The 27,877-nt window shown below is 40.7% G+C and overlaps 1 protein-coding gene and 1 long non-coding RNA gene across 2 annotated transcripts; one reads left to right on the forward strand and one right to left on the reverse strand.

Moving 5' to 3' along the window:
* Positions 1–1,188: 1,188 nt before the first annotated feature.
* Positions 1,189–27,306, forward strand: LOC122562782 (serine/arginine-rich splicing factor 1A-like). The gene is made up of 5 exons (XM_043715960.2): positions 1,189–1,306; positions 1,461–1,672; positions 14,240–14,403; positions 16,491–16,663; positions 27,031–27,306. Exons 2-5 carry the CDS (start codon positions 1,482–1,484, stop codon positions 27,178–27,180), a joined length of 678 nt encoding a protein of 225 aa, XP_043571895.1. The 5' UTR covers positions 1,189–1,306; positions 1,461–1,481; the 3' UTR covers positions 27,181–27,306.
* On the reverse strand, positions 1,768–2,272 carry LOC148145441 (uncharacterized). Its single transcript, XR_015761282.1, has 3 exons — positions 2,166–2,272; positions 1,935–2,134; positions 1,768–1,903 (listed from the first exon to the last, which is right to left on the reverse strand). It is a non-coding gene; the product is annotated as an uncharacterized LOC148145441 (long non-coding RNA).
* Positions 27,307–27,877: the final 571 nt, after the last annotated feature.

Consider the following 27,877-nt stretch of genomic DNA (forward strand, 5'->3'; position numbering starts at 1 on the left):
TTAGTGTGTCAGTGAGTATTATTGAGTGTGTTAGTGTGTGTGTCATTGATTGTGTATTAGTGTGTGTTAAAGAGTGTGTTAGTGAGTGTGTGTAAGAGCTGAAAATGTGTTGCTGGAAAAGCACAGCAGGTCAGGCAGCATCCAAGGAACAGGAGAATCGACGTTTCGGGCATAAGCCCTTCTTCAGGAATTGTGTGTGTAAGAAACTGTCACTGAGTGTGTATTAATGAGTGTGTGTCAGTGTGTTAGGGAATGTGTCAATGAGAGTGTATTAGTGTGTCAGTGAGTGTGTATTAATTAGTGAGTGTGTTAAAGAGTGTGTGTTATGGAGTGTGTGAGTGTTTGTTAGTTGATGTGTATTAGTGGGTGTGTGATAGAGTACGTGTCAGTGAGTGTGTGTTAGTGTGTCAGCGAGTGTGTCCATTAGTTCATGAGAATGTTAGAGTGTGTCAGTGAGTGAGTGTGTTTTAGTTATAGTACAACGGGTTTATTTGGAACACTATCTTTCAGAGCACTGCTCCTTCATCAGGTGGCTGCGCTCTGAAAGCTAGTGCTTCTAAATAAGCCTGTTGGACTATAATCTGGTGTGTGTTTTTAACTTTGTCCACCCCAGTGCAACACCGGCACCTCCAACTCATTAGTTAGTGATTGTGTATTGCAGAGTATGTATGTTAGAGAGTTTGTTAGTTGATATTACTTAGTGAGTGTGTAATAGAGAATGTGTCAGTGAGTGTGTATTAGTGACCGTGTGTTAGAGTGTCATTCTGTCAAAGAGTGTGCCAGTGTTACAGAGTCTGTTAGTGTTTGTTCGAGTATATTAGTGAGTGAGTGTGTGATAGGGTAGTCAGCGAGAGTGTGTCAATGAATGTATGTTAGGAGAAGGAGCAGTGCTCTGGAAGCTTGTTGGACGATAACATGGTATTGCATGATTTTTAACTTTGGGGTAAAAACAATGACTGCAGATGCTGGAAACCAGATTCTGTATCAGTGGTGCTGGAAGAGCACAGCAATTCAGGCAGCATCCGACGAGCAGCAAAATCCACGTTTCGGGATTCCTGACGAAGGGCTTTTGCCCGATGATTTTTAACTTTGTCCACCGCCAGTAACACCGACGCCTCCACATTCAGAGCGTGTGTCAGTGGGTGCACTGCGGTCTCCCGCCGCTAGTGGCCGCGCTTGCGCCCTTCCCCCCCCCCCCTCCCTAGGCGGCGGGAAGTGGCTTTCGGCGGACGCTCGGACGGACGGAGGGACGGAGTGACTCACGCCCAGAGCTGAGGCTTCACTACAAACACTCTCCGAAATCCCTGTGAGTGTAGACGGTCGGTAGGCCGGGGCCGGGAGTAAGGGTAACTGGAGTGTTGGAGAAGTCCGAGTTACCGGGCCCAGTGAGGAGAAGTCCCGGTAACTAGGCCTCGGGCTGTGGTGATCAGTGATCCTCATTTGTCCTGTCTTGTTTGCAGGCTCGGTTTTCTGAAGGGACGATGTCGGCCAACTACCGGTGGGGAGGCCCCAGTAGCGGCGAGAGCCGTATCTACGTTGGGAACCTGCCGACCGACGTGCGGATCCGCGATATCGAAGATATCTTCTACAAGTACGGGAAAATTCGAGACATCGACCTGAAGAATAAACGCGGATCCCCGCCATTCGCCTTCGTGGAGTTCGAGGATCCGAGGTAACCACGCCAGGCCTGGTCCAGCCGCGAGGCAACTCGTTGGAGAGGAAATCTGTTCAATAATGACAATTTCTGATTCAAGGCTAATCCCCAAACCGAACCTGATTCCAAATTTCAATCCCAATTTTTTGCCAGAAACTTGTCTTAATCCCCAAATCTCAATCCCAAACTCCACCTAATCCCCAAATCTCAAACTCAACCTAATCCCTAAATCTCAATCCCAAACCCAACCTGATCCCCAAATCTCAATCCCAAACCCAACCTGATTTCCCCCAAATTTAATCACAAACTCAGCCTGTTCCCCAAATTACAATCCCAAACCCAACCTAATCCACAAATTTTTGCCAGAAACTTGTCTTAATCCCCAAATCTCAATCCCAAACTCCACCTAATCCCCAAACTCCACCTAATCCCCAAATCTCAAACTCAACCTAATCCCTAAATCTCAATCCCAAACCCAACCTGATCCCCAAATCTCAATCCCAAACCCAACCTGATCCCTGAAAATGTAATCACAAACCCAGCCTGTTCCCCAAATTTTAATCCCAAACTCAACCTAGTTCCCAAATTTCAATCTCACACCAGCCCAATCGCAAATTTAATTCCCAAACCCAACCTAATTCCTGAATCTTGATCCGACACCGTGCCTAGTACCCAAATCTCGATCCCATGGCCACCCTAATACCCAAATCTCAATCCCACATTTTGCTTAATCCCAAATCCCCATCCTGCGCCCAGCCTAATCCTGATCCCATGCCTGGCCGAATCCCCAAATCTTGCTCCCACACTGTACTAACTTACAAATCCCAATCCTAAACCCACTTAAAACTGCCCTAAAACCTAAATCTCAATCGCAAATTTTGCTCATTCCCTGAACCTTGGGACCAGTCCCAAATTCTGTACCAAACCCAGCTCTATTCGAAAAGTTCATCCTGAACCCAGCTTGGTCTCAAAATCCCCTATAACCTTAGTCACTTTTCAAATCCTGGAATCCCACCTGGTTCAGTCACGTTTCCTTTTAAAGATTTATGACACAGTTATTTTTCTTTATAATTATACCTGTGATATCACTTTTCCAGCTGCTAGATTAAACACATTTCATTCATTTTTAGCATGTATTTTTAAGAAAAGCTTTAATATATGTATAAGTTCATTTAAAAGTTGTAAGATTTTTTTTCAAAATAAAGGATTGTGCAGATTGATTCCTTGGAAATCTGAAATAAGAATTTCCAAATGTTGCTGCAACAAACAAAATATATCCGATTTACTTTTGGCTTGAGTTTTAAAACTGGGAAGCACCTGGACTTTCTGGCTATAGGAGTAGCCAATGAATTTCTTTGAGGAGTACTAAATGAAGAATGGCATTTATATGGACAGGAAAATTATCACCTAACAATTTTTCTCATCCTTTTCATTCTGATTTTCTAACTGGTTTGCTGACTCATTCCTTAAGTCTAAAGTATATTTATGACATTTATTATATTGTCCACACAGAAATTCCACCTTTGCCATTATTCATATTACTGTCATGAAACTGCCATATAAGAGAGGGGTCAGTTGAATTGCTGCTGATAACTCATGACTTCAACATGGATCAGTGTTGAATCTGAGACCTTCTTCATGTATCTGCATCTATACTACATGAGGCAGTGGATTTGTATGTTGATCCATCAGGTGCTGTACGATTTAACTTTGTGCAAGATTCACATCTCTTGCCCTGGGTGCCAACACCTGAGGATACTGATTTTTAGAATGAAGTAAAATTACAGGGGGCGCAACTGTTCACATTTGAAGAAATGTTTATTTCTGCCAAAAGGATCCAGAACTGGGTGAACAGTGGTTAAGTCATGTAACAAAGCTGAAATAACAAATCTAAGCTTTTTGATTTCAGAAAAAATGTCATGTTTAGTGCGTGTAATAAATGTGTTGATATATATTTTTGTGATAGTGGGGTTACTTTTGAAGTTGGTAGTGCATTTCATTTAGAAAAGATTTTGATGTGTACAATTTTCGTACTCCCTCCTTCATTTATGTAAAAGGATCTATACAAAAATATATTTTTGTACATGTAAAGATATATGAACAAGATATGGTTGTTAACTACCAACTTGCTTTTATATACCAATTTTTTTCATTTCAAATGTTTCATTAATTTAAATAGGGATTTATGTAAGCAAACATACAGCTGTTTTGCAAACAGTATCCAAAAAAAACTAATGTGATGATGAGTTAATCTTTTCCAGGATATTCTTTGAGGAAGGAATGCTAGTGATGGCATTGAGGGAATTTCTCCTTTGAATATTGCCATCAGAACATTGTCCACCTAATCCATTGGAATAGACAGACGGTGTGTTAATGCGCCTGAGGATACAACACTTTCTTATACTGTACTAGGTTATCAAAGTAAATTGCTTAAAGTATTGAAGTGAGGCTCCAAGCCCCAGCCATTTGGTTCAAACAAGTTAGTGCCAGTTATTCTGAGCTATCATATAATGCCTAATGTAGTTCTGTGTCCTCTTGACCAGTTTTATTCTCAGTCTTTACTGATTTAGTTGACTTGAACCAGAGCAGCACAAACACATCTTACAGCACTAAGGAGACCATTCAGCTTATTGTGTCTGATATCTGTTTGAATGAGCTGCCCAGGTTAGTTCCACATCCCTGCAGCTTTAGATGTAATAGCATATACATGGAAACAGCATCACCTACAAATTCCTGTCAAGCTATTCACCATCCTGACTTGGAAATATGCACTAAAGTGGTTCAGGAAGGCAATTCTCCAACATCTTCTTGAGGGCAATTAGGATGGGCAATGAATGTTAACCCAACCAGTAATTCCCACAACCTGAGAATTAATCAAAAAGGAAAATTTCTGCAAATTAACTATCTTCAACCATTTTACCAAATGTTTTTTGAAACTGCCTATGAAATCTGATTCCATTACCTTTTTTGGTTCTACAATTTTGAATGAAATGGTTTATCGCCATTTTCATTCTAGTTCTTTTGCCAATTATTTGAAATCCATGACTCTGATTAAACAGAGTTTTTAGGCTTGACGAAAAATGATAAGTAGAGTCAGAGTCATAGTCTTACAGCATGGAAACAGACCCCTGCCAACCAGTCATTCCAATCTGACCCAAGTCCCATTTGCCAACATTTGATCCATATCCTTCTAAAGCCTTCCTATTTGTATACCCATCCAGATGCTTTTTAAATGTTGTAATTGTACCTGCCTCCACCACTTCCTCTAGCCATTCATTCCATGCACGCCTCACCCTCTGTGTGCAAAAGCTATCCCTCAAGTCCTTTTTAAATCTTTCCCCTGTCACCTTAAACCTATTCCCTCTAGTTTTGGCCTCCACTACCTTTAGGAACAAAACCTTGGCTATTCACCCTATCCATGCCCCTCATGAATTTATAAATCTAAATCTCAATCTCCAATACTCCAGGGGGAAAAAGGCCCCAGTCTGTTCGACTTAGAGGATAGAATTGTCTTGTTTTTTAGTTGGTGACTGACAAACCTGAGATGAACAGTTGGACTGGGTCATCAAACTGACAGCAAGCAAATGTTAAACCGCACTGGTTAGTTCTGAATGAAAGTATCCATAGGATAGTTGTGAAGAAACTCTAAAGCTTAGACAGCATCTATTGGAAGGCATTTCCTGAAGACCATGGTATTTGAATGCAGTCATAAATACAGTCACCTTCATTAAGTGGCAGAGTTGCTGTTGAAATTCTGCACTTCCAGCTATTGTTCAGCAAGGATATGTGCTGTATTTGTGTAACATGAGTAGGAATATTTGAGTTTGGTTGTCAAGTAGCAACAGCAGTAGTCTGTTCATGTCAGTTATGTAATGACCAACTAGCAATTGTATTCTTTAGCTCATACAGCAATGGGATGCAACAGTTTGTGAATGTGTCATTAACATAAACTGTCCCAGAATACTTCACAGAAGTTTAATAAAACTACATTTGATACGAAGCCACATAAGGCAATATTAGGGAAGATGACCAGAATCTTAGTCAGGGATAGTTTTAAAGGATGGCCTTCGAGAAAGATACAAATGTTAAAGGTTAAAGAGAGTGCCAGAACTTAGGACCTTGGCACTTGAAGACAGCCATTTAAAGTTGTGAATTCCAGAGGCTAGAATTACAGGAGCACAGATGCTTTGGAGCCCTGTGGGCTCAAGGAGGTTACAGAGAAAGAGAAGTATGAAGCATGGAGGGATTTGAAAACAACAGTGAGAATTTTAAACTTGAGGCTTTTTTTTAATTGGGCACCAGTAGAGGTCAGTGAGCACATGGCTGATGGTGTAATGTCACTTGGCAGGTAAGAACGATGGATGGCAGAGTTTTAGATGATCAGACATTTATGGACTGTAGAATAAGCGAATTTGAATATGAAATGTTGGAATAGCAAACCTTGAGGTAACAAAGGCACAAATGAGCTGAGATGGGCAGAGCTGGGTAGTGTTACAGTGCACAAAACATGTGCTTGGTGATGATATGAATAAGTGGTTAGAAGTTTATCTTGACATCAAATATGAAACAATAGCAAACTATCCGGTACAACCTCGGACATTTGCTAACAATAAAGTTGGAATTGGTGGTTTGGGAACAGATAGGGACCATGGATGACTGTTTAGCTTTCCTGACATTCAGTCAGAGAATATTTCTGCTGATTCAGTATTTACAACAGGCAAGTCTGATAAATTTAGAGACAGTGGAAGAGTTGATAGGTGTTTACGAGATTGTGTGTCATCAGTGTCTAATGAAAACTGACACTGTTTTCAGATGATGTCAAGGGATTGCAAAAAAGGTGAGAAAGAGGGGGGCAAAAATAGATCTTTAGAGGATACCAGAGGTGATAGTATTGGAGCAAGAGGAGAAACCTTTGCATGTGTTTCACCAACTACAATTGGTTGCTAAGAATAGCACCAGGAAACTACAGTCCTACCCAGATTTAGAGTGGGATTCAGGAGGTGCCAGTGTCAAAGACAACAGCCATGCTGAGAAGGATAAGAAGGTATAATTTATCTTTGTTCATGCCCCTCAAAACTTAATCAGTGACTTAAATGAGAGTCGTTTAAGTGCTGTGGTAGGAATGGAAATCTGATTGGAGGGATTCATGTACAGAGTTCTAATAAAGGTGGCCATAGATTTGAGGGGTGAACTAAGTAAACCCACTACTTCTACTTAATTGGATTTTAAACCATGTGGACCTGCAGTACTGAAAGGAGCTGATGAAGATATAAAAGCCATCTTTTCCTCAGGTGCATGTGAACAATAATCTTTCCACTCTGCTTCAGATAGTCCTTTAAACCAATATCCTATGGATATGTTGGTCTTAGCTGAACAGAAAATGGGAGAATCTGAGTGTACTTGGCCCAAATTCAGGGGTTAAATGAATGAGTAGTGACCTCGTTAAAATGCAAAGATTCTGAATTGGCTTACCAGGATAAACACTGAGGGGGGGTTGGAGAATCTAGGATATGAAAGTACAGTTTCAGGATAAAGGAATGTTTGTTTAGGACTGAGATGAGCAAACATCAAGAGATTCATGACTCTTTATGATTCTCTACCGCAGAAGGTTGTAGATGCTCTGTTTTTGAAAATATTTAAGGCTCTGATGGACAGACTTTTGTTTTGGTACTTTGGCAAGTTGAGGGATATGGAGTGGAGTTGAGACAGAACATCAGTCATAATTGTATTGAAGAGTGGGGCAGGCTCTGTGGTCTATCTGGTCTATTCCTATTATCATTTTAACATCATTTGACTCTGTTCACCTCAACTCAGACTTGACAATTTCTGCACTTTCCTGGGCAGCCTCTCATTCATCATTAATAACTGAGCTCATCTGAAAATTTGCGGACCATATCATCCTGCACCAAATTTGAATGGATGAAATTTTTCACCCATTGTCTTTATGTTTGATGCATTGCCTCCCAGTTTGACAATGGCTCAATTTTAAAAATTCACATCACTGTTTACTCAACCACAGGCTCATCCCATCTTATCTCTTCAAGGTCTGTACATTCCTCCAACTCAAACCTGTTGCGTGTCTCCAATTTTAATATCTCTACCACTTGTGGTAGAGATTCAGTTGCCAAGATCTAAGCTTCTTGCACAACTTGGTGTCACATTGTGTTTGGTAGCCTACTGTGAGATGCTTTGGAATATTGTAATAAATGCACTCTGTGATTCTGTGTAGTTATTGTTGGTAAATTGCATGGAACAAACTAACCTCCTGGCCATATGTTGTCTTAAGGGGTCTTAGTCATGCCAATCTAAACTGAAGTTGTTTGGACTTTGGTAAGTACAGTGTGTTCCTTTGAGAAAGTGATGTACACTTCAGAAACTGAAGTTTTAGTCACATGAATATGCATATTAATGAGTATGATATTGACCTGAACAGATAATATTCATAGTTGCACTTGCAGGGCTTATTGATAAATATTATGGGTTTTTTTCTAATTCAACAATTATAATTACATTTTTGAGTATATGTAATTGAGAAATAACTTTAATGGGAACAGTGAGTACCTGCTTTCACAGAAGCCTGCATCATGTTTGTGGAGTATTGCCCTTCTGGTTGTGTAATAGCCAATAGTCTCTCGCTATTCTGATGCTTGTTGAGATTCATGTGGTTAATTACATTTCGTTAATTACTTGCTTTAAGAAAGGAGCTACATGCTAGATATATTGTCTGATGCTTATGAATGAAAGCCAAGAATATTCATTTGCAGTAATAACAGGTATTTTATTTTCAAAATATCTTTGCAGCCCAAAGATTGAATTGTAGTGTGACTTACATTGAAGAGCTCACATATAGTCTTAAGTGATCAAGTTTAAAAATATGCAAACATTTAACAATCAGGGAAGTGGTAGACTAAATTATAAAGTTAGGATAATAGCTAATTAAAATTAAAAACCAATGCAGAATGCCTACATTACAAGGCATAAAATAGATTTGTAGTTCATCATTTAAGTAACTGTGATAAATTTGGTACATTGCACAAAGGATTTTCTAAGCGTCGTAAAAATAATAACTTTATAGGGTTTTAAGCTTTGTCATACAGCAGCTCAGTGAGTATCCTTCTGAATATTTTTTAACTATTCAGTCATTGATTAATTTTGAAGGTAAGATGCAGGAAGAAAGTCTTCTGTGCACATACATGTGTTTCTGAAAGTTAAAGGAATTTAAAGATTAAAACACTTAGTTGATCAACAAGACCTACATTTGCTTTAGAGTTCTTGAAGTTCACATAACATTCAAATGGTTGTGAGGACCCTCTGTAAGTTTAGATTAGATTCCCTATAGTGTGGAAACAGGCCACTTGACCCAACAAGTCCACACTCTCTGAAGAGTAACCCAACTCCCGACATTTACCCCTGACTAATGCACCTAACACTATGGACAATTTAGTGTGGTCAGTTCACCTGACCTGTACATCTTTGGATTGTGGGAGGAAACCCCCACAAACACTGGGAGAATGTGCAAACTTCACACAGACAGTCAGCCAAGGCGAGAATTGAACCCAACTCCCTGGTGCTATGAGGCAGCAGTGTTAACCACTGAGCCCCCGTACTGTCCATGTTGTCAAGTTGCAATGCTATACACCTACTTTAATTCAGAGTTCGCAATATATTTTCACTGGAATAACTAGAACCTGAATGGTATTTCCCACAAGACTAAAATAGTAGGTAAGTTGCACAAACTGGACCAATCTTGACTTCAGTTCTTGGAGCTATATAGAGTTACTGATTTAATTCCCAATTCGTATGCTCTCTTTGTATCAAATTGACCTTGAGATAATTTTTCATGCAGACTTTGTCAAGCAGTGCAATTATTGAAAATTTGCACAAAGTCATCTGGCACAGATTTTACATTGTGTTTCAACTTGGAGCGTGGATCAGTCCAGGTTCTTTTGTGTTATTCATCCACAGGATTTGGGCGCCACTGGCTCTGCCAGGTTTTATTGCCTTGTGATTATTGGTGATGAGGCACTTTTTATACTCCTGCAGTTCATGGAGGGCAGTTTCACCCATAGTATGGTTAGGAAGGAAGTTTCAGCAACATTGAGGGAATGGCAATATAATTTAAATGATATGAAACTTGATGAGAAGCTTGCAGGTTGTGGTGCTATTGTGCATCTATTGCTCTTGTCGTTCTAGGTGATACAGGTCACGGATTTGGAAAGTGCTGTCAAAAGAGTCTTGATGAGTTGTTGCATTGTATCTTGCAGATGATATGCAACTATTGCCACTTTGTGTCACTTCCTGAAAAGTAAATGTTTAGGGTGGTGGCTAGGATGCGAAATGAGGTCCTAAATTGTGGAGAATTATTGTTGTTAGAGCTATACTCATCTAGGTAAGTGGAGAGCACTCCACCACACCTCTGTCTTGAGCCTTCTAGGTGATGGATATGCTTTGAGAAGTTATGAAATTAGTTACTAATGTGGGATTGCTAATCTTGACCTACTCTTGTTACCAGAGTATAACCATCCACATCCGTTTCAGGTCAGTGGGTAACACCATGTTATTGTAGCTGATGGAATTGAATAATTGTAATGATGTTGGATGTCAAGAGGTGATAATTGGATTCTCTTGTTGTGGATGGTCACTGCCTGACCAGCATGTCATGTGATCATTACTTGCCACTTATCAGCCCAAATTTAGATGTTGCCTAGATCTTGCGTGTAGTCCTGGATTGTTTTTTTGACTGAGGAACCATGAGTTGGGCTGAACATTACGCAGTTATCAGTAAGCATTTTCACTTCTGACTTTATTATGGAAAAAAGATAGAAACAGTTAAGAGGGTTGGTCACTACCCAGAGGAGCTCCTGCAGTGGTGTCCTGGAATTGTGATGATTGATGTCCAACTCATGCAAACATCTTCCTTTGTGCTATGTTCAACTCCATTTTCCCCCAATTCCTGGTGACCCCAGTTTTGCTAGGGCTCCTCAATCACATCTTTGTTCAAAGTGGCCTTGATGTAAAGGGCAGTCTCACCTCACTTCTGGAGTTCACCTCTTTTGTCCATGTTTGACTTAAGGCTGTATTGAGGTTAGGAGCTCAGTGGCTCTGGCTCAGTTTGGGTTCTGCCACATTGATTAGGTTATTGTTAAGCAAACACTGCATTATGAAATTGTTGAAATCCATTCCATCATTGTTTATAATCAAGCACAGACTAACTGAGTAGTGAATGGATTTGTCCTGCTTTTTGTGCACCAACATATGAGGGCAGTTTTCTATATTGTCAGGTAGATGTCGGTGTTGTAGCTATACTGGAACAGCTTCATGAGGGAGCGAACTTAATTCTGGAACATAAATCTTCATATCTTTTGCAATATCCCAAGCCTTCACTTGTTTCTTGATATCGCATCAGTGAATTGAATCGACTGATGACTGGCATCTCTCATGCTGGGACCTCAGGGAAGTCAAGATATATCATCCACTTTACCTTTCAAACTGAAGATAGTTGGACTTTTTTTTTCCCCAACCTTGCTCTTCACACTGATGTGCACGGCTCCTCCATTTTTTGAGGTTGGGGATACTTGTGGAGCTTTCTCATCAAGTTGTCTAATTGAACACCACTATTCATTACTAAATGTGGCAGGACATCAGAGCTGAGCTGTGATCTGTTGGCTGTAAGATCTGTTAGCTCTGTCTGTTCAGTGCTGCTTCCACTGTTGGCATGCAAAGTAGTCCTTTGCTGTAGTTATACCAGGTTAACATCTGCCCTGTGCAGCTCCTGGCATACACTCTTCATTGTACCAGGGTTCATCCCTTAGCTTTACTGTAATGGAAGTGTTGGATATATGCCAAGTCATGAACTTGAATTGTAATGGTGATTGATTAGAATTCTGATTGGGATGCTGATACCCCACTGAGCCTCATGGATGGCCAGTTATGATGTGCTACATTTGGTCAAAACCTATCCTATTTGGAAATATTTGGTAGTGCCACACAACACGCTGTCCTCCATGTGAACACAGGACTTCATCTCCATGAGGACTGTTGGTGGTCACTCCTACTTATGATGTCAGGGACAGATGCATCCAGGGCAGGTGGATTAGTGAGATTGCTCAAGTAAGTTATTTTCTATTTTGTTGGTTTGGTGATGATCTTGCACAGATCCAGTCGAACAGCTGTTTCCTTTAGAATTCAGCCAGGTCAGCCAGTAGTAATGCTACTGAGCCAGTATTGATTTTGGATATTAAAATCTTGTCCCAGAGAACATTTTGTGTCATTGCCATCCTCAGTATAACTTGTATAGTGCCCAGCATGGAGGAGAAGTGATTAACCAGCAGATTTTCCTTGCCCATATTTGATTCAATGTCATGAGATCTCCTGGGTCCGGAATAAATGTTGAGAATTTCCAGGGCACTTCCAACCAACTGCATGCCTTTGTGTTAACACATGTAATAGGTTTGCCATACTGTGTGATGGTGGTGTATGGGACATTGTCAGGTATGATTGCAAATATATAACTATGTCAAACTGTCATAGAGTCATACAACAAGGAAACAGACTCTTTGTTGTTTCATTAGCTTGTGAGACATCTCCCAATTTTGGCACAAATCCCCCAGCTATTCTCGTAAGGAGGATTTTCCAGGGTTTTCATAATAATAAACAACATTAGTGAACCAAATGGTTTTTACAAAAATCTGGTTTTGATCGCTTTTAATCAACGTCTTAGAACATATTATGGCACCTCTGTGGCAGGTGTCTCTTGAATACAAAACATTTTGGCAAGAAGGAATACTACCACTGTACCTCTTAAAGATGTTTGCTACTCTGAGCAGCATTACAATTAGACTCATAAAAATTGTCCCATTTCAGATTGGTTTCTCGCCATTTCTGCTGGAAATGTACTTCTGGTTGTTGAGTGATGCAGCTTTGGGTTCATGTGTGAAATCTTTGTGTGGACTATGTCTGCGGATAACTTACTTATAATATCTGCTTGGGTGAGAACTGAAGAGTGTTGAATCATTTGTGCAAAGATAATTAACTTGCTCAGGAAAATAGAAAATACGACATTGAGTAAAATTGGTAGAAATGGAGCGAAGTGGAGACTGAATTAAAGTACAAATCCTTTATGTTTCCCTAGTCAGACTGGCACTCCAAGTACTAGGACATTATTGTTGTAATTTCATTTGACCTCCATTATCCCTTTGGTAGGCTGTGAAACATAAAACAATTTCCTGCTGCATTAATATTGAATATTTTTAAGACTGAACCCATAAGTCAAGAAACTGAAAATGTCAATAGAATGTGGTTATGCACTATTTAAAACTTATGGATCTTGGAGCTGTTGCTTAGATATTATTGAGATGTGGAGTAACATAGACACAATTTGTAGTATTATAATTAAAACTGTAATTACGGACAAATGTAGTGACACATAATGGATCTAACCTCACCTGAAAAGAAAAAGACATCAGATCTCACATAGGCTCTCTACAGGAAACATTATCCATACTTTATTTATATAAGTGCTGAGAAAGTGCTCATCTGGCACTTGTTTTTATTTCAGATTTATAGCATTGAGTGCATAATTCTAAAAAGTGGCCAAATTAATACGACAAATTAATGCAAGTGCAATGCATTCAATCATGCATATGATTAGTGAGGTTTTGCTGTAGAGACAGTGTAGATTACAGTCATGATTTTGAATTACTTTTCTCTGCTAAGTGGCTGTACCTTACTTTCAGCTGCTTTCAGGCCTATGTGCACGGATACTTTGCATCAAGGTAATGTAAAAGAATTACCTTAGATACGATCTCGAATAATGATAGAGTGAGAATGTTTTAATTTCAAGCCACAGTATTATGCCAGATTTATTTTCTGCATTCATTAAAATAGACAGCAAAATAAAATCACAGTAGTACTAGTGTGCTTTAATGATGAGCAAGTTTTTCAATTGACTTTGCAGCATTCTACCAGCCCCAGTGACATACCTATAATTAGTAATACTTTATCATTGTGTTTATACATTTTAAAATAATTTTTCTATATATGATAAATGTTTTGTCATAGGTTTAATTGGATATAGTATTAAAATTTAGCACTATTACCATTAGACTTTGCTGAAATCTGTGAATTGTGCTTTTAGAGCCTCTGTACTGTAGTCACTTGGAAGCTTTGAAAACAGAAGACAAATTGTGCAATTCCAATACTTTAGGAAACTCAGCTGTGTGCTGGCTGCATACTAAATGGTCAGCCTAGTTCAGTGAAGTTCAGAAGGACCCTCTCCACTCTTGAATATAACCTGTTTTAATTGAAAAAATTGTATTTTTTTTCCTAGGTTCAGCTCCAGACTTCTTTTTGTGCTCATTTACCTGTGTACCTTTGCAGCTTGTGGTGACACTGTTCAGCCAACGGGACCATCTGTTTACTTCTCAGCTGGGAATCCTATGGAGCATCTGAAATAAATAGATCAATTATAGACATCCTATTGGTGGCAACATTGACTGGATCTTTCCTTGAGTTACACATAGGAGGAAATTTCCAAATAGATGGAAAATTGTGGCTTAACTTCTTCCTCCCCCCTTGCATTGGCAGAGATGCACAAGACGCAGTCTATGGAAGAAATGGTTATGATTATGGAGTCTATCGTTTACGGGTGGAATTCCAGAGAGGGAGAGGAATTGGCGGAGTCGGCGGTGGATCTAGAGGAAGACCAGGACCAGCTGCCCGCAGATCAGATTTCAGGGTCATTGTCTCTGGTGCGTTTTTGTTTCCGTTTCATGTTTGACAGCCAATGTTTTTGCTATAAACCTGAATACAATTGGAAGTTCGTTCAGTGTAGAATGTCCATGTAAAGCTGGGGTGTCCATATGATGGCCCACAACTTCTGGCGATTGAACCCACAAAGTCCAATCAACTTGGTTTCAGTTTGCTATTACATGTTCCATACTATTTAAATTTTATGATCTTGGAGATTTAGAAAAGGGCTGTTGGTGCATTTGACAATAAATGCTAAATGAAAATGTCAACATCAGTTAACCGGAATATTCATTTAACCTTTATATTGGACAACGAGGAACCGTATATGCACCATGACCTAAGTTTGGACCAAAAGCTTTGGACACTCCTGGTATCAAGCAACTTCATATGTTTAAGGATGAAGATCATTATCGTATGCAGCTTCATACATGGGTTTATGTACTGATACTTATTCTGCTACAGATCTAAAGTGCACAGTATAACATGTGCGTTATGTCACTTTCCCTGGACATCATCAGAACAGAACTTTTAAAAATCGTACAGGTCATTACATATTTTTGTTTAAATCTTGCATCTTAAATGTGATCAAAAATATATAATTTAAAAATTAATAATCAGTACCAGAAAAGCTTTTTTACTGTTTCCATTTTCCATTTATTCCTGCCAATTTTAACCTTTCTACGACTACTCCACCCCCAGCCTCAAGGCATTGGCTACTTATAATGCTATCGTTCCACAGGTTTGCTGTAATGGCTGCACTTCACTTTTAGGCATTGTACAGCAAACTGTTTTTAGTCTGGATAGTAACAAATATAGGCAAGTGCAATTCACTTCTTATCCAATGTCCATACAAGACTACTTTACTGTGGGAATCACTGGATGTCTTTCAAGATTGGGAACTCAGACTAGATGGGAGAAAACTCAGTCAAAGGGGCACTGGAGTAATTTGTAACAGCATTTCAATTTTTTATTTAATATCATCATTCTTCAGGAACTGCTACTGATTGCTTAGAGTAAAACCAGAAAACACTAGAAAGATACATTAGATCAGTCAACATCTTAAAGAGAAAAAGACAAGTTAATGTCTGAACTGAAACTGTTCTACAAATTCTTTTTCTACTTTATATGCTGACTGACCTGTGATTTGCTGTTATACTCCCAATTTCCAACATTTCTTCTAACTTTGCGAATTGACTCCCCTGGACCAATGCTTCAGACCTTATGGAGAGAACATGCATCTGAGGTCCATGTGTTCCTTTCACACTGATCGAAGAGAATGCTGGGACGGGACAATATCCTTCTGGATTCAGTCTTCAAAGATGCTGCATTATTTTACCAGTCATAGATCACTAATTGTCCTGATGTGATGTTATTCTGCAGCCTGCATCCAGTCCTTTCTGACTTAAACCCTGTGGGTATTTGGGTGTCTCTCACTTGCAGAATTAGTTGTTTCTTTTGCATCCTGTTGTTACATGATTGTATATTTTGCTTTACTACATTTTAACACCTCAGTCCTGTTAAAGAAATTCTCAAAAAAAGAACAGAGTTCAAAACCGAATTGTGGAAGTGAAACACATGATCTTTGTGGCATACTCTGAGGACAGCTGATTTGTTATCACTCAGATGTGTTAATGAATTATATTTTCACTAACCAAGAATTCTTAATACAAAATTCAGCAGCCCACATAGCAAATTACTCCAGGATGTATCATGGAGCAAGCTGTGCTAAAATAACTTGCCATATATATTTCAAATATATTTCCTGTGGGTGAAGATGAAGATTCCTATAAAGCACTTACCCAAACTAGCACTTAGCATGGCAAATCTATTGTTTGGGGAGCAATCATCCACATGCTTCAGGAGAAAGTTTTTGTCAACAGCAAAACAAGAGCACATAAAGGCTGGAGTAACTTAAGAGATAGTTTGACACACTGAGAATTACTAATCTGTGATTCTGTTGGGAGGCGAAATTGGTCTTTGAAGTAAAATATTATTTTCTCACTTTTGAAATCTTCTGAATCAAACTCTTTTGCTAGTTTGTATGCTCACCACATCTGATCTCATTCCAAACTCTTTTCTTGTATAGGACTTCCTCCCTCTGGCAGTTGGCAGGATTTGAAGGATCACATGCGAGAGGCTGGTGATGTTTGCTATGCAGATGTTCTGGGTGAAGGTGCTGGAGTGGTGGAATTCCTCCGTAAGGAGGACATGGATTATGCAGTGCGGAAGCTTGATGATACAAAGTTTCGCTCTCATGAGGTTAGTTTGTTTTAGCTGCACATACTTGTTAGGAAATTCCAGATAGATAGTCTGAGTGGCCAGTGTTTTAACGTTAAATCGATTGATCAGAATGATTTGTGTTCATTCTTGATTTCTGAATTAGCTGATGTCACCTAAATTATCAGTAGACTGACTATATTAGGCTTCCATCCCCTTGAATAAGCAGTGGAGGAATAGCTCAACCAGGTATGCGTTTGGTTGCTAATTCAGTTACCAAACCGTGGATGTTGAAAAAGTGCGGAATGGTTTGACTAACTTTTCCAATTATCACGTCTTTATTAATACAAACTGTCTTGGCCCACTTGTTCATGGGAATTGTTCAACTTGGGTGAGGCACTCATGCCCAACCCAACCTATTACAGGGGTTATCAGCGCTGCCTGGTTATCCGTAACAAAATAAATTTCGATTAACATTTTAAAACATATTGTACATTTGAGATTAGACATAAAAGTTAGCTGTACAAAAATCTAAGCCATAAAGGTGTTCTCCCTATCATACAAGTGAATGATGTGATCTCGGTGCCGATATGACCCCAGGCATGTAAACCAAACTTCCCAAGACTGACGAATCTTATCGAACAAAACAGTGTCAACCAGCTAATGTTCGCAAAACATGCACCACAGTGTCTTCATGTTAAATGTGATCACGCAATTGGATATTTGTTGAGTAATCATGAATCTGCAAAGAATTAATCTGGCATCCAATTTATGACAGTCAATTGGACTTGCAGTGTGACACATTTGCATATGCAAGAAGCTATATATAATTCAAAGGATTCTGTTCTTTGCAAAAGCAAAGTACATATACATGCATCATCATCATCTATTCCAAATCTCAGTTTATTCACTGGCTTATTTCTTGGGATTACTCCGACTGAGCCTGCAGCAAGTGGTGAGGGAGCTAACAAGAGAAAAAAACATACTCAACCTCATCCTGCCCAATCTGCCAGCTGCAGATGCATCTGTATATGACAGTATTGGTAAGAGTAGCCACCACACAGACCTTGTGCCTAAATGTTGATAATACTTTGCATCATGTCATGTGGCACAATCAAAGGCTCCAAACAGATCTAGCAACTCAAGACTGGACATACATGGCCTGCGAGCAGCAGAATCACACTCCAACACAACCTACATCATTATGGGCCGTAATATCCACCATTCTACCATTACAATCAAGCCAGGGAGCAGCCTTGGTTCAATGAAGAGTGCAGGAGGCCATACCAGATGTAACGCCAGGCATCCTTAAACACGAGGTGTCAACCTAGTGAAGCTATAAAGTAGGTGCCAGGGTTGGAGGGTTTGAGCTACAGGGAGAGGCTGAATACACTGGGGCTCTTTTCCTGGAGTGTCACATACCGAGGGGTGACCATATAGAGGTTTATAAAATCACACGGGGCATGGATAGGGTAAATAGACATGGTCTTTTCCCTGGGGTGGGGGAGCCAAGAACCAAAGGGCATCGGCTTCTGGTGAGAGAGGAAAGATTTAAAATGGACAGAAGGGGCAACTTTTTCTTGCAGAGGGTGGTGCATGTATGGAATGAGCTGCAGAGGAGGTGGTGGAGGCTCGTACAATTACAACATTTAAAAGGCATCTGGATGGATATATGAATAGGAAGGGTTTAAAGGGATCTGGGCCAAGTGCTGGAAAATAGGACTAGATTAATTTAGGATATCTGGTCAGCTTGGATGAGTTGGCCCAAAGGGTCTGTTTCCGTGCAGTATATCTCTATGATTATGACTGTTTTTGTGCCAAACAGCATTAGCAGCAAGTGATAGAGTTAAGCAATTCCACAACCAACAGATCAGATCTAGGCTGTACAGTTTTGTCACATCAAATCATGAGTGGTGGTGGACAGTTAAACAACTTGTTGAAGGAAGAGGCTCCAAATATATCTGCATCTTTGATGGAACATATCAACACATAAGTGTAAAAGAAAAGGCTGAAACATTTGCAACAATGTTCAGCCAGAAATTCCGAGTGGATGATCCATCTCGACCTACTCCAACATCACAGGTACCAATCTTAAGGGAACTCGATTCACTCCACGTGATCCCAAGAAACGGTTGGAGGCATTGGATACTGTGAAAGCTTATGGACCCTGACAACATTCTGGCAACAGTACTGAAGACTTCTGTTCCAGAACCTGCCGTGCCACCTAGCCAAGATATTGCAGTGAGCTGCAACAATGATAGCTACCCAACAATGTAAAAAAAAATTGCCAAGGTTGTGTCATGTACACAAAAAGCAGAACAAATCCACCTTGTCAATTGCAGCTCCATCAGTCTTGTCTTAATGTCAGTAAAGTGATGGAAGGTGTCGTCGACAGTGCACCTGCTTAGCAATAACATGCTCACTGACACCCAGTTTAGGTTCCTCCTTGACCAATCAGCCCCTGGCCTTGGTTCAGACATGGACAACAGAGCTGAATTTCAGAGGTCAGGTGAGTGACTGCATTTGACTGACTGTGATATCAAGGAACTTTACTGATGAAGTCATATCTGGCAAGTAGGAAGATGGTTGTGGTTATCCATAATCTGAACTGTAAGACATTTCTGAAGGAGATCCTCAGGGTAGTATTCTCGGACCATTCACCTAGTGATTTCGCTTTTGACTTCACAATGTTCAACACCATTCATGACTCCTCATACTAAAACAATCCATGTTCAAATGAAGCAGTACCTGGACAGTATTCAGGCTTGGGTTGAAAAGTGACAAATAACATTTGGAACATCTATATGCCAGGCATGATCATCTCCAATAAGAGATAATCTAATCACTGTCCCATGGCATTCAGTGGTGTTTCCATCACTGAACACCCAACTGTTAACATAATGGGAATTACCATTGACCAGAAACTGAACTGGACGACCATATAAATACAGTTTTTACAAGAACAGGTCAGGGGCTGGGAATGCTGCAGCAAATATCTCATCATTTGATTCCCCAAAGGTCACCAACTCCAAGGCACAAGTCAGGGGTGTGATGGAATACTCCACACTGGACAAGTGCTACTCAACACTCAAGAAGCTTAACACCACCCAGGACAAAGCAAACCTGCTTTATTGCTCCTCGGATGCTGCCTGGTCTGCTGTGTTTTTCCAGCACCACATTTTTCAACTCTGGTCTCCAGCATCTGCAGTCCTCACTTTCTCCTGCTTTATTGGCACCACATCCACAAATAATTCACCTCCCCCAAGGCTCAGTACCATTAGTGAGCACCATTTACTAGATGCACATTCAAGTGACTTCCAAACCTGTGACTACTATCATCTCAAAGTAAAGGGGTTACAGATACATGAGACCATGACCACCTGCAAGTTCCACTGAAATCTACGGACCTTCCTGATTTGGAATTGTCGGTTGCTGTAACAGCACTATACTAAAATGTAGCTCACCACTACCTCCTGCATTTTGAAATGAATAGCAAATATTGGTGTTACCAGCGAATACTCACAACCTTCAATTTTTTTTTTAAACAGGACCTTGGAAAAGAGTGAGTGGGTTTGGTTGGTGGCTAGAAAGAACAGAAAGGTGACACGTTTACATATGAGGAGCTTGTAGGACAGAAACATTGGGAATGGCATTGTATTAAGGGAGCAGGAGCTATGTTTCATAGTTAACTAAGTTTTGGTGAGTTGGGACATGAGCTTAATAGTTTGGGTAGATTACGACCATGGATGGATGTTGGAGTTTTTGGATAAACAGGCAACTGATTTTGAAAAGTGAGAGTTTTGTGAACATATCACCTGGTGTTTGCAATGAAGCTGGAAAGAAAGGCGTTAAGAGATCAGAAGATAGTGATTTAATGTTTGAAGAATTGGAAAGCTTTGGAGGAAAGAGCGCACGTTGAAGCCTGGTCTAACAAATGGTAACCAGGCATCAGTTATTTTCTAATTTGTGCTCCTGTACACTTGGAGGGAAAAGGGGGCCTTGAAGAAGAGTAGGAGTCCATATCAGTACACCTGGCTGAATATTATTGTATACTGTTAGGTTTCATTCTCCTCTGGAAAAATCACACCTTACTCCACAATGATTCTAGAAATCAAAGATGACCACTGATTTTTCTTCTCCACCACTAACATTTGTCCTAAAACTCGACCTGTCTAACACCTCCTGAAAAGCATTTGCCACAGTACTGAGATCATTCCTTTCTGTCTGCTATTTCCACCCTTTTCCTTTGGTTCCTCCTCCCCAAGTGCCTCCACCAAGTTCCTCTTATCCATGAAAACTACTAACGATGCAACCTAGCCAAGTGTCACAACTAAGTCTTCAGATGAACAGATTCTGAGAGTCACTTTATGGTGTCCAAAGGCGTTGCTTGCCTTGCCTGTTAGCTTGCAAGACAGAAACATCCATCTAAAGACCAGAAGCATCACCAGGTACAGGGTAAAAATTACCATTGCTTCATGCCCAAATCAGAATAAGCATTGTAAGAAGCAAAAGTTGAATTGAACTGATTATTCTTCATTACCTTGTCACAATTGAAAATGTACGTAGTTATCCGAAGTGAAAACAGAATATGAGGGCCAAGGCTTATTACTAGAGTATTCTGAAACAAAGAAGCTAAAATAGTTTAAAATCTTTTTTGGTAAAACAAACAAAATTAGAGCTTAAATGGTTAGTTCTAGGGCCTTGGATAGTGTTGTAGAACAGGGGCACCTAGGAATGCAGGTACATAATTCTTTTGAAGTTTGCGTTACACGTAGACAGGGTGGTTAAAAAGGCGTTTGGTATGCTTGCCTTCGTTGTTCAGTCCTTTTGAATATAGGAGTTGGGAGGTCATGTTGAGGTTGTGCAGGCAGTTGGTGAGGCCTCTTTTGGAATACTGTGTCCAGTTCTGGTTGCCCAGTTATAGGAAGGAAATTATCAAGCTGGAGAGGGTTCAGAAGAGATTGAAGAGGCAATTTCTTTTACACAGGGTGCTTCGCATGTGAAATGAACTTCCTGAGCAAATGGTGAATATAGGTATAATTACAACATTGAAAAGACATTTGGATGGATATATGAATAGGAAAGGTTTGGAGGGATATGAGCCAGGAGCAGGCAGGTGGGACTGGTTGGTTTGGGTAATGTTTGGCATGGACTGGTTGGACCGAAGGGTCTGTTTCCTTGCTGTATGACTCTAGGTATTTGCATAAATTAAAGAATGTTAAGGAAATTGACAGGTTTGGTGATGTCATTGTGTTGGAGAGCCAAAGTTGGTTGGTTCTGAGAGTGAGCGTTTTGCAGCGTTTTTAGATTAGGGGATGGTTATTATTAATTGACAGAGGGTAAGGAAGCAGTCAGAGGTTGAAACTTTGGATGTGTAGAAGCCATGGTTTGTTGATGGGAATGGAGGGGAAGTAAAGGTTGCATAGCCACAGAGGGGGATAAGAGAGATTAGAAGATAATGAGAAGCCCAAAAGAGATTCTGGGCTCAGATCAGTCATAGCAGCTAAAGTGCAGATGGATTGAAGCAACATGAAGTCTGAACAAATCACCCAGACTCCCCTGAATTATTATGGGTTTCCCCATTACTCTTACCAGTGGTTCCTCTAACCAAAATCTATTCTTAGTGATTGCAGTTACAATCCATAGTAAGGTAAACCAATAGCATGAGATTTGAGGGATGTCTGGGTAGGGGCAAGTTGGAGAGGAAATAAAGACAAATTTCAATCAGTAGTTTGGTTCAGCTATTTTATTACAATATATAATTCAAAAAGTGCATGAAATATGTTCTGTTAGAAGTTGATACTAGTGTGGACCAGCTTGTGCAAATACAGTTCTCCAGATGCTACAACAGTAATTCAAATGTTTCTTGGAATCTGGGGAGATGTCTCAGTTTAGAATGTCAATATCTTTTCCATTACCAAATTATCAGCATTTTCAGTCAGGGCATTCAGAAATAACCATCTTTCCATTTTCACTGCCCCCACTGCCTTTCTCTGAAATACTGTCTTCACTGGCCTTCCCAATTGAGCTGAAGTTGCTGCATAATGATTAGCAGAAACAAAGCACCAGCTGTTGGGGACACTGCAGTCTAATTGTAACTCTACTGCTGTTTCTCAGCAGGCTTCAAACCTTTTGATCTCTGTAGAATTACACAACAACTCAATTTTCATTCGACCTATTTGTGTTTGTTTCTGTACTTGACAGGAATGTAACTCAGATATTTAGTGCTTTTGTTAACTCCCAGATCAGATGCAGAGTAAGGATTCCCCTAATAACGTGCCTCAGTCCCATTGTAGCCTCACTGTGAGATTTTAGCTTAGAGCTGAACCAGCAGCTTCAACAACAACTTGTATTGATTTTACCTTGATATTGTAAAATACATTGAGGTAAGCCACATTTAAAGATATATGAGGAAATGGCCAAAGATTTGGCCAGTGGTAGGTCTTCAGGAACATCTTAAAAGATGAAAGAAAGCTAGAGGCAGGGCAGAGGTTTGCTAAGAAATTCTAGGGCTCAAGGAGTCAGCAGTTAAAGGCGTGACTACCGATGGTGAAATCCACTAAAGAGACAGTGAGGTCTGCAGATGCTGGAGGTCAGAGTTGAGAGTGTGTTGCAGGAAAAGCACAACAGGTCAGGCAGCATCCGAGGAGCAGGAAAATCACGTTTCAGGTCAGAGGCCTTAATCAGGAATGAGGCTGGGAGCCTCGGGGGTGGAGAGATAAATGGAAGGGAGGTGGGGCTGGGGAGAAGGTAGCTGAGAGTGTAATAGGTGGATGGAGGTGGGGGTAAAGGTGATAGAGTGGAGAGGAGGGTGGAGCGGATGGGTGGGAAGGAAGATTTACAGGTAGGACATGTCATGAGGGCAGTGCTGAGCTGGAAGGTTGGAACTGGAGTAAAGTGGGGGGAGGGGAAATGAGGAAACTGGTGTAGTCCATGTCCCGAGGAAGAAGATAAGGCATTCTTCCTCCAGGCGTCGGGTGGTGAGGCAGTGGCGATGGAGGAGGCCCAGGACCTGCATGTCCTTGGCAGAGTGGGAGGGGCAGTAGAATTGTTAGGCTACGGGGTAGTGGGGCTGATTGGTGCAGGTGTCCAGGAGATGTGCTCTAAAGCGCTCTTTGAGAAGGCATCCAGTCTCCCCAGTGTAGAGGAGACCGCATCGGAAGCAATGGATACAATAAATGACGTGTGGAAGTGCAGGTGAAACCTTGATGGATATGGAAGGCTCCTTTGGGGCCTTGGACGGAGGTGAGGGGGGAGGTGTGGCGCAGGTTTTGCAATTCCTGCGGTAGCAGGGGAAGGTGCCAGGAGGGGAGGGTAGCTTGTCAGGGGATGTGGACCTGACCAGGTAGTCGCGGAGGGAACGGTTTTTGCACAAGGTGGGTAGGGGTGGGGAGGGAAATAAATCCCTGGTGGTGGGGTCCGTTTGTAGGTGGCAGAAATGTCAGTGGATGATGCAATTTATGCAGAGGTTTTTGGGGTGGAAGGTGAGGACAGGGGGGGTTCTTGTTGCGGTTGGAGGGGTGGGGTTTAAGGGCAGAGGTGCAAGACGTGGATGAGATGTGTTGGAGGGCATCTTCAACCATGTGGGAGGGCAAATTTCAGTGTTTAAAGAAGGGGGCCATCTGGGGGTGTTCTGTGGTGGAACTGGTCCTCCTGGGAGCAAATGCGGCAGAGGCAGAGGAATTGGGAACATGGAATAGCATTTTTGCAGCAAGTAGGGTGGGAGGAGGTGTAATCCAGATAGTTGTGGGAGTTAGATTTGTAAAAAAAATGTCAGTGTTGAGTCGGTCCTTGTGGATGGAGATGGAGAGGTCCAGGAAGGGGAGGGAGGTGTCAGAGATGGTCCAGGAGAATTTAAGGTCAGGGTGGAATGTGTTGGTGAAGTTGATGAACTGTTCGACCTCCTCGTGGGAGCACGAGATGGCGCCGATGCAGTCGTCAATGTAGCGGAGGAAGAGGTGGGGAGTGGTGCCGGTGTAACTCCGGAAGATGGACTGGTCTACGTAGCAGATGAAGAGGCAGGCCTAGCTGGGCCCCATGTGGGTGCCTGTGGCTACCCCTTTCATCTGGAGGAAGGGGGAGGATTGGAAGGAGAAATTGTTGAGGGTGAGGACCAGTTCAGCCAAACAAATAAGAGTGTCAGTGGAAGGGTACTGCTGGGGGTGTCAAGAGAGGAAGAAATGGAGGGCTTGAAGGACCTGGTCTTGGCAAATGGAGGTGAGGCAATTCATACCAGAATACTAAAGAGGCAAGAGTTGCAGTTAGCTTGGAAGATTGTGAGGCTGTATGAAATTACAGGATAAAATGGGCGCTAAGCCTTGAAGGGATTCATTTTTTTTAATTGGCATTGCATAACTTGGAGCCAGTTTGTAGGTCAGTGATGAAAGGAGTAACTGGTAAATGGGATTTGGTGTAAGTCAAGACATGGGCAAGTCAAGATGATTTCATGTTTACAGAGGGTGGAATGTGGGATGCTGGCTGAGTATGTTAGAATAATCGAGAATAAAGGTTAATAAACTGGGTTCTAGTGACACTGGATTCCATCATGCAAGATGGGGATGAGATTTTGTGTGGTGGTACAGTTAACTCATGTTGCTTAGCCACTATAGCAAATCTTTTCATCCAGCTGAATCAATCGTGTTGCACTTAGTGGCACTCAGATGAAACTTAAGCATTTTAATATCATGATGTTATCACACCAATTGGTTTTCTGAGTACCTACATTGTTTTCCCTTTACTTGCATTGAGTATAGGAGTTGGGAGCTCATGTTGCGGCTGTACAGGAGACTGGTTAGGCCACTTTTAGCATACTGTGTGAAACTTGGGCGTCCCTGCTACAGGAAGGATGTTGTGAAACCTAAAAGTATTTAGAAAAGACTTACAAGGATGTTGACAGGGTTGGAGGGTTTGGACTACAGGGACAGGTTGAATAAGATGGGGCTATTTTCTCTCGTGTGTCAGAGGCCAAGGGGTGATCTTTTAGAGGTTTGTAAAATCATGAAGGGCATGGAGAGGGAAGATGAATGGTGTAAGTGATGAGCAAAATTTAAAGGTGGGCCTCATGAACAAGAGGAGCTTGGTTTGGACATGACAGGTGTAGGAAATATCCAGAAAGAGATGCAAGTTCAGGAAGTTAATAAAAACAGCTGACTGCATGGTCTTGGTGACAAAAATCCAAGAATTGGCATTGTTGGAAGTACGGATGAAGGAATTAGTGGAAAAGAGGTTTAAGATGATGGCTTGCAATAAGAGAAGAAGCCAAAGGTTATTCTGTGCATTTCTGTGCGATCTTGGTGTAGTAACCAGTTTTAACAGACAAGAGCATGATCTAATGGTACTTTGTGATCCACCCAGCTTCTGGTAATGAATGGTTAAAACAGTTGTCCATTATAACTGTTATGTCCAAGGGACAGATTTTAAGGCCCTCAATTTCACTTTTCTCAAAAGGAATAGTCTAATAATTTTAATGGGAAGATGGGGCATCACAAGTGAAAATAAATGAGCTAGGGACCGTTTTATTTTACAGACTGCACTTACTAAAACTTGTTAGAGATCCCTCAAGTTCATGTTATATAACTTCTTTAGTCAGAATGTATAAAGCTGTTTTCTAATACATCTAGATTAGATTTGCAATCAGGTCCCAGGAATACAATGTTCAAGTCACTGAGCCACCTAGGGTTCTTTCTAATGAAGAAAGAGGCTTGTTAATTCCTGGGTGGTATTTTCTGTGTTACTAGATAACCCAGTGTCAACTACTGAGTACTTCAGGTAACTGCATGTTTTCAACCTTTATGTTGATTTATAATTGTTCTGTCAGATCAAATCTGATTTCAACCACAACACTTGCTGTCATGGTCCAATACTAGCCTCTTGTCCATTCAATTAGAATTGCTTCACAATAGGTTGCCAAGCTCTAGAATTCCCTCTTTGTATCTCTCTGCCTTTCTTTTTTACTTCCCTCCTTATAAGAAACCTCCCACCTTTTGGCCAAGTGATTATCTCCTCCCATGGCTCAGTGACCGTTTTCTTCTCAGTAATGATCCAGTGAAGTGTTTTGGAGCATTTGAGTCGAGCGCTTCTGGCTTAGGGAGGAAAAGATCAGCTCTGGTTGCTAGTCCAGCTGAATGATGTAATTTGTGAACTTCAGCTAAAATGACTTAAAGCTGGGATGTGACACCTCATTGGTGAGTATTCACAGTGCTGTCATATGAATGTTTGTTTCTCAGTGTATCTTAATTTGTGGAACCATACTCTGCAGAAGTCAGTATCTTCAGGCTGAGAGAGTAGAGTAACAAAACTGTGTGCTCAAGCATTTGCTATCTATGAAAAACTAGCTGTTTTAATTTTGGACTCAAACTTTCTCCCACAGGTTTTGATAACAGCACTGATACCAATCATTTCTTTTTCAGGGAGAAACTGCTTATATTAGAGTTCGTGCAGACAAGCCCAGAAGTTCTAGTTACGGCAGGTCAAGATCAAGGTCCCTTTCTAGAGGTCGTTATTCTCCTTATCAAAGTAGGAGCTCCCCTCGGTATTCACCGAGACCCCAATATAGATGAGGACTTGATAGTCAAAAATTTACTTTTTAATCCACATTCCATCATTGGCCGTTAGTTTCTTTTCCTTCAATTCTATATTTCGTGATATGCTTTGAATTAAATAAACTTGATTTTTTTCTTTTTTAATTATTGACTTTGTTGTCTTGTTCCATGGACCTTTATTGGCTTCTTAAATAATTTAGCATACCTCTTTTATTAAATAAAAACGCAGCCAGGGAAATGCTGTGTGGTTATTTGTGAAGAAAGATATTTTGTACTTGTCACTGTTCCCTGCTTCATAAATGCACACCAACTGATAAATCTTTGGTGTTCTAATACTTATCATTGATAATTTGAAATATTAAGACTTTATGAAAGAAATGAACAATGAAGAAAATGTTAAATTGGATATTAACTTAGGATTTCTCATTGAAAATTTAAAAACAAGTTGTTCCAAATTTAAGTTATGAAACTGCTTGCTTATTAAAAGGCAGTGTCAGCCTTAGTTCAGTGATACCTGTAGTATGAGGCCTTGTGCAGAACAGTTGATCACTCCATTCCAGAGACTTAAGTCTCAGTTGAGATTAAGTGTTTAAATAGTGGGGCAAGGAGCACCAACAAAAAGCAGTAATTTGTATGAGATTAAACCACACTTGTCCAACTGCCTTAATTTCTCACCTGAAAGGTGGCATTTCCGAGAATGCAGTATTCCCTTAAT

Source organism: Chiloscyllium plagiosum, unplaced genomic scaffold, assembly GCF_037043375.1.
Source record: "Chiloscyllium plagiosum isolate Xiang-an unplaced genomic scaffold, Cpla_swu_hap1 HiC_scaffold_24, whole genome shotgun sequence".
Lineage (NCBI taxonomy): Eukaryota > Metazoa > Chordata > Chondrichthyes > Orectolobiformes > Hemiscylliidae > Chiloscyllium > Chiloscyllium plagiosum.

Bases quoted from the DNA above. Each gene is read 5' to 3' on its own strand.
- LOC122562782 (XM_043715960.2), top strand. From the start codon at position 1,482: ATGTCGGCCAACTACCGGTGGGGAGGCCCCAGTAGCGGCGAGAGCCGT. The intron at 14,404-16,490 runs GTGCGTTTTTGT...TTTCTTGTATAG, and splicing joins TTTCAGGGTCATTGTCTCTG to GACTTCCTCCCTCTGGCAGT. The intron at 16,664-27,030 runs GTTAGTTTGTTT...TTTCTTTTTCAG, and splicing joins CAAAGTTTCGCTCTCATGAG to GGAGAAACTGCTTATATTAG.